This window comes from Pundamilia nyererei, unplaced genomic scaffold (assembly GCF_000239375.1).
Source record: "Pundamilia nyererei isolate P.nyererei 1_Seehausen unplaced genomic scaffold, PunNye1.0 scaffold00001, whole genome shotgun sequence".
Taxonomy (NCBI): Eukaryota; Metazoa; Chordata; class Actinopteri; order Cichliformes; family Cichlidae; genus Pundamilia; species Pundamilia nyererei.
The window spans coordinates 11791860-11799329 of NW_005187402.1; the positions used below are offsets into that span (position 1 = coordinate 11791860).

At 42.4% G+C, this 7470-nt stretch overlaps 1 protein-coding gene across 2 annotated transcripts in view; it reads right to left on the reverse strand.

Annotated features, from left to right (window-relative positions):
• The window catches only part of apbb2a (amyloid beta (A4) precursor protein-binding, family B, member 2a), a 35898-nt gene that overhangs the window by 21585 nt on the left and 6843 nt on the right, over nucleotides 1–7470 (reverse strand). For both annotated transcript variants that reach the window (XM_013908814.1, XM_013908806.1), the window contains exons 7-8: nucleotides 6052–6198; nucleotides 4575–4702 (exon numbers count right to left, since the gene is read on the reverse strand). In XM_013908814.1, the coding sequence (XP_013764268.1) occupies nucleotides 4575–4702; nucleotides 6052–6198 (275 nt within the window). The remainder of the gene's footprint in view (nucleotides 1–4574; nucleotides 4703–6051; nucleotides 6199–7470) is intronic.

Genomic DNA, 7470 nt, shown 5'->3' on the forward strand with positions numbered 1-7470 from the left:
ATTTAAACTAATTAAGGTTTAAGCTCATGATGTATATGTCTGCACAATACACACACACAAGCCTACACACTCATACACACACATATCAAACAGCTCCAAACAGCCATGACAGACACTTTAAAAAATCCCTGCAGCATATCCAAACCCGTTAATCCTGTCTTTCTCATCCCTCCTTTGCCTACTTCATCTTTTTCTTTTCTCTTTTGCTCTTGTGCCTTTTCTTTCTCATCTGACTCCCTGAATGAATGTCTTGCTCTTGTCTCAGTGACTCTGGCTGCAAACCTTCTGCCAACAGCCTGCATCCCTACACCTGCTGGCAAGCCAGAGAGAGAGAGAGAGAGTCAGAGGGACAAGGTACACAGCTTGAAGTCAAACACACAGCAGGAAGCTGAGACGTAAATGAGTGAAAAAATCAAGGGAAAGCTAATTAGAAAAAGTAGGGCCAAGGGACGTGTGCTGTGTCCTTTAAACAAACGGAGCAGTTAGAAATCATCAGAAAGGCTAGAGAGGGTGATAGTAAGGTGGAAAGAGAGGTGGTAATGGGTCACTGTAAGTGTATAGATGGCTTTGTGGATGGATGGATGGATAGATAGATGGAGAATAGAGGACTGAATGAACTACAGATCAGAGTACTCACACAAGCAGGCATCCTCAACCCGTTACCGACAACTACTTCTCTGCCTCGTTAGCTCCTTCGCCGCGGTGACATTGCTACAGCCCCTTCGCAGCAGTACCCCAGGGTAAATCTCTTCCTGTCTGCTTCCTCTCTTTTTCTTCTTATCCTTTTTTTTTTTTAATCCTCTGGGGCTTCTTCCCCCTTCTCCTCTCCCTCTTTTCTTCCCCTCCCCCTTCCTTCTCCCACTCCTCCTCCACTTTTTTCCGCTACACCTTTTCTCTATCTTCCTCTACAGCCGGCTTCCCTCGCTTTGCTTGCCTGGTCCGGAGAGTGTCCTGCGAGGTCCTGCTGTGTAAAGTGCAAGCAGGGAAGCATGCCTCTCTCCCTTTCTTATTGGCTTTCCATCACGCTGATCATTCCCGACACACTCTCTCAAAAGCAGTGCCGCGCTTTATTCCCCGTTCTCTCACTGTTTGTCTTGAGTATCTTCTCGCCTTCGTCCTATCTTTGTCTCTCCTTCTCTTGCCTGAGTGAAACTGGGAAAAAAGGGGGGGCTTCAACCCCACTAAAGTGCAGTGGCAGGACAAAGAAAGAGAGTCAGAAAGAAGAAGAAGAAGAAGAAGAGGCAAAGCTGTGCAGCCAATGGCACAGGAGGGAGGCAGAAAGAGCGCTGGAGACAAAGAGTGGAAATAGCACAGACAGAAAGATGGGATGGGAAAAGTGGGGGAAAACACATGCACACCCACTCATTCACCATCACACACAAACAGAGCGCTCCGGATTTAGACCTATGACTTCATCAGTTCAAGTCCGCATGCATACACATAAATGCGAACAGCGTGCACGCGCAATTTGGGCGTGCACGCTGTCAGACTTGCTGAGTGCTCCAGATATAGCCTCATGACTTCATCGAAGCGCTAACCCCTCCTCTACCATCGTCCCGCCCTGCTTACGAGACGGGGGGACTCATTCATATTGAATCAAGCTGAAGGAGAGCGAGAGAGCGAACATTCGGGACAAGACTGGGAATATTCCACAGATAGATGGTTAAAGAAAGAGACAGCTGATGGAGAGAGAGCAAAGTGCGAGCTATCTTCTATGCTTGCTTTCAGAAACAGCCTTTATCTTTCACCTCTGCCTCCTCCTCTTTCCCTGTCAATTTATGGCCTTTTAAACATAATTAAGAAAGACATTTCTCTTCTGCATGTCTTTCACCGCCTACCAGCTTCAGTCAGTTAACAATATTACCAGTCTGACTTTATACACACACAGTGTGCAGGCAAGTAAGTCAACCACTTAGGCAGCACACTGAGCTGCCAATCATACAAAACATATAGTGGACTACCAAAACCTGGCTATTCCTAAAGTTTTTGCTATTACAATCTCAGCTCTATGGAGACTTTTCAAACCTCCCTGCAGGAGTTGCTTCTATACAGACCTGGCTCCAGTTTAACCACAAAGGGATTAGATGTGGTTAATGTTAGGGTTTTGTGTGGGTCAGTCATTTTTTTTTTTTAGACAGAGCACATAACATTAAAAATAAGAAGAATAACCAAGCAACGCATGACACGAAGAAGCTGACGTCAGCAACATCTCGCCAACGCTTCACAGGATCACAGTATCACTCCAAGACTGTCACAAAATAACTGAGCAAATTAACAAATGCAAAAATATTAATCACTCAGTAGTGACAGAAAAAGCACACTCCTACAAGAATAAATAAAAATCACAGCTGTAAAACAAACAACCAAGTTTTTCATTTTTCTACTAATGCTGTTTAACAGGCACTGTTTAAAATAATCAACCCGGGAGAAAATGATCATCTCAGTCCACAGGAGCAAGGGTGCTCACATATACTTTTGAGGATTCAGCTGCAAGCTTCTCTCCATGAGCAGGCTTTGATTACAGTGCACTCTAGTGGCAGGACTAACAGAGCAAAAATTCCAACCTGTGGCAAAATAATCTAAGACACAATTGCACATGCACAAACTGCAATGCAGGTTGCTGTAAAACAATTTGCTGCATACATGGAAAAGCTCCATGTGGCTCCAGAGCATCAAATATCTTCTGAGTCACCTTGTTTGTTCTCAGCTTTAACACCCTGTGCTGGTTTGAAGGCCAAGCTATCCAGTTTTTCACATCAGTCCCAAACAACTTATCACCATGAAAGTGGCTTCACAAAAAATCCCAGTGGATTCATCCTGTCCCCTGGACCACATGCTAAGCACTTTACTTCTTAAATGGATATCGAAAGCATTGAAGAAAATATTGTTTTAGTTACTTATGTATGAACATGTATCTAATAGAGTGAATGTAAATGTTTTCCTTTTTGTGACGTATGAGAGCAAGAGTGTTTCTGACTTTTTCATTCTGATTGTGGTACATCCAAAAGTCATGAGTGTAAAACCAAGCAGAGGAATGCAAGACTGCACCCTGCAGATTTTAAAGAGCTGCTGGGTGAGGTGGGAGTGGGGGTGGTGGGGGGAAGCTGTAATGTTATAAGTGAGAGAAAGAGATGCAGTGAGGGAATAAAGGATAAGAGGGAGTGCTATCCTGAGATGACCCTCCCCTCCTCTTTCCACTACACGCTTTATCCATTACCGCTGAGAGAGACAGCCACTGAAAGTTTCTCAATCCTCGGAGATGGAAGAGGGTGGAGGGACTTTCTTTCTTTATTTCACTCTCTTTATCTCACTCGCACACATACAGCTAATGTTGCTGTAGTGTTGTTGTTGGGGGAAGTCAAAAAGGAGGAAGACAGGAGGGATGGAGAAGAGTGGGAGGATGAGAGGGATGCTCTGAGAGAGAAAGAGAGAGAGCGAGAAAGAGACTATAGCAGTACTTAAAAGAGAAAGACGGAAATAAGATAGACAGAGAGACACTGAGGCAGGAAGAAGGAGAGGGGGTAACAAGCATGGCTGAGTGCGAGTGCGAGCCTTTTACACAGACTCTATTTTAAACTCCATTTTCACCCGATTCTTTAACAGCTGATTACACATGTCAGGACCCGACCGTTTCTTGGACTGAAACCTCCAGCCCATCTTCTCGTTTGATTTCATTTGACACATCTTTAAAGTAAATCCTCAAAAAAAAAAAACCCAAAACGTTTTAAAGTGCTTAGATTTTTAGCATTTTGTGTTCACAAGACTTTTGCTCTGTCTGTGCTAAGCTTCCAAATGCACATAGGTGTCTCATACATATGAAATCCATGCATGCCATGCATCAGCGCTAACGTTTCCACACGAGTGTATAGGTTAATATGCAGGTTAATGGAAACCCAGAGCGGCTCATATCAATGAGGGCTTGGCCAGCTCCCCTCATTAGCAGCTACGCTGCCCTCAGCACACTGTCAGCTCAATGGTGAGAAGTGAAAACCAAGACTATGGGATATTGCCAAATGACTAAAGGCCCCATAGGTCCTCAGTGTGGAAGTGAAGCATTAGGAATAATTGTGGAGTTTTAGCACAGTCTGTGAAAATACAGACTGAATAATAACAAGGCTGATGCTGTTCTCTGATGATTAGTTAAAACTCCTGAGTGTTTTACACACATGCAGTTTAAAAGGTTCCCGTATAAAACTGTGTTTGCACATACACAGAAGGATTATCTGCTCAACATGTTTGTGTGGGTTCTTGTCTGTTTCACTAAAAATGTCAGTCATTAACTCTTTACTCATGTCTATTAGGAGTAACCCTTGAAACTCTTTTTTAACTGAACAGTTTCTGTCATATTTCAGGGCTGCTTATACAACAAGATTACTGGGTTTGTGTCAGAAGTGAATGAGGGTGGCCCTTGCAGTTACCCTTTGGAAAACCTTGAAACTATTTTAATGGTTGTTAAACCACATGTTTATTGAAATTCATCAGGGAAGGTCATCAAAATATCACCTCCACAGGGGAAGAGTTATAAAAACAGAACAGCATGGTTTTAGTAAAGATTTCTGTAATGTCCTCCCTACCTGTCATGGTCTCTGCCAACACCCCAGACACGGATGCTGCTGATTGGCTGAGAGTGGAGCAAGCTGCGATCATCAGGGTCAACAAGAGTTAACATGCGATCCTGAAGCACTAAAAGCATCCCTTTGCCCTGCAAGATAGCAACCAAGGATACATCAGTGCTGTCATCCACAAGCCAGCCAGAGGTTTTTGTGAGGTAAGTTATATAATTTGCTGCAACATGATTTAAAAAAACAACTTGACAGTACTTTGAAAACTACAGAGCCGGCTCCTTCGGCTCCGAACCGGCTCTTCAGGTTGTTATGTTGCTTTAATTAATTTATTAATAACAATAATATAAAATTATGCACAAAAGGAATTACTAATGTAAAAAAAAAGTGGTTTTATTTATATATGTTTATATATAAATATATGCGGTGGCCCCTAGAGACAAAACACATACAAACTCCAAAACACATTTCTAGCTTTAACTGAACTTCCAAATCAGAGCTACCTAGATCACTTAAATTACACAATTGAAAGCATATGTGTATTATTTGTGTATTTATACACAAGCACTCATATCTATTAAAATAATTAACTACTACCACACACCACGCGCTTCAGAGTTCGTAACTGTTTTGAATACAAAAACCAACTGTTCACATTTCAACTTTTAACTATTTAAATTTTCAGCTTTTTCCTTTTAAACCAATTTAAAGTGAAACAACACAAAACACTGCAAACCACAACACAATTAAATATAAATTAAAATATGAAAACAAAAAGAAGATGCATATTCTCTGTCATATGGGCCTGCATGAATAAACTTTCTGAATCCTTTATCGTCTGCAACTGAAAATAGTTGTGGATGATTACTATACCTTTCTAATGTGATGCTGTTGTCCCTGGCTCTCTTTCTCTCTCTCCCTCCTGCTCTGTTTCTGTGCTACTGCGAGTGTAACTTCCGCCCCTCCCCCCTCTTCCCAGCGCAAAGCACAAGGCTCGCATGCGGAGTGAAGCAGAAAAAAAGTGCGAGAGAGAGGGTGAGAGAAAGGAAAAAAAAAACAAAACGGCTCGCGATAAGAAGCCGGCTCGCGTCGTTCACGTCAAAGATCCGGCTCTAAGAGCCATTTCGTTCGCGACCGACACATCACTAATAGCCAGGAACAACAGTTCACTGACTTCACATATACATCAGAGGTTGTGCACTCATAAACCTTCTTCCTATAATGTGTGCCTGCGAGGCATTTTCAGTTGGACTCAAGGAACTATTATGATTTCACATCACACACACACATCACTGTAATTTAATTTATGCACTATTTGTGACATCATTTCAAACAAATGTCTAATAGCACAAAATTATAAATTGATGGACATCAATGTACAAAGCAGCCGGCAGTAACGCTGGTTCTCCACTGACACACAGCAATACTGACTCATAAACATGTAAACAGTGTAAATACTCTATGTTGAGCTGATCTCTTTTGGACTGACCTCTCCCCAGACACCGGCCGAGTCTCGTATGTCCCTCCTGCAGTAGGACAGCTGTCTGATACAGTGGTGGACAGCCACGCTGCTCCTCCCTTCACACAAATCCTGCTCGGCCATCTCCACCCAGCCCAGAGATCTCACTGGAAATGACTGGAAGAGACACAGACTCTGTGATATCGCTAATAATCAGCGCAACAAATATGTGTACGTGTGTGCACAACTACAGCACACGAGTGAGGTCCAGGATGTCACTCCACAGACTGTCATGATCAAGTTTACTGGATATGTTTGGTGATCATTTTAAAATAGGTTTAAGCACTCTGGTTGTTTATTTAAAACCTGTGTAAGTGCTCGTGTTTCTTGTTGTTGAATGCTACCATGATTAAAGATCTCAGGATGTAACATGATGGTTATAATCTTATTATAAGTACAAACAAAGGTGCACAAAACACTTAAATAATTACTGTTATCATTTATTGAAATTTTAACCAAGGTACACAAATCCACACAGCGCATGAATATGAGACACACACACAGAAGTTTCAGCTGTAATTTAATAATGCTTACAGTGAGAGAGTGTAGTGTGCAGGAACAACTCAGCAGTAACTGAGAGCTGCCTGACGTGTAAGGCAACACATAAACTATGAAAGACTGTATGTGTGTGTGTATCGAGGGGGGGGGGGCAATTTTGATTGCCTCAGGTCAGCAGCTATCACCATCCTCTCTTCTCTTCCTCACTCGCTAACATATCAAGGAGGTTTCTTTTCTGCTGAGGAGAGGAGGCATCTCTTAAGCTGTCACACACACCCACACGCACAATCTTTTTTCCACTGGCCATAAAATTCCCTTTGGGTTTCTTCCTCAATAAACTTTCACACTTTCTAAGTCCATATCTTAATCCCCACAATTCCCTCAGAGCTATATAAATGGGGTGGGGGATATATAAATATAAATAATTTTGCTGTAATATACTCAATTTTGTTCCATCTGAGCCAACAACTTCCACTCAAAAGACTGCTCTTTCTGTTGTTCTTTATCTCTATTGTTATATGTTAAGTAGCATCCCCTTCCATTAGACTGCTCTTATATTCAGGCATCACAGCATCTCTGTGCTTAAGCATGTGTATGTGAGATTCGTCCACAGGGGGGCAGCTAAAAATACTTTTGCTGTGAATGCGTTCACCATGTGTCAGTTCATGAAGTGACCACTGCGTGGCACTGCAGCAATCAGAAAGAGAGAGCAAGGAGCAGGTGCATTACATCATTGCATGCACTGCCTGGTGACTTCCTCTCATTAGCAGTATTTTCTTTTTTTGAAAGGTTCAAGTTTTTAAAGTGTAAATAAAACCACACACACACACACACACACACACACACACACACACACACACACACACACACACACACACACACACACACACA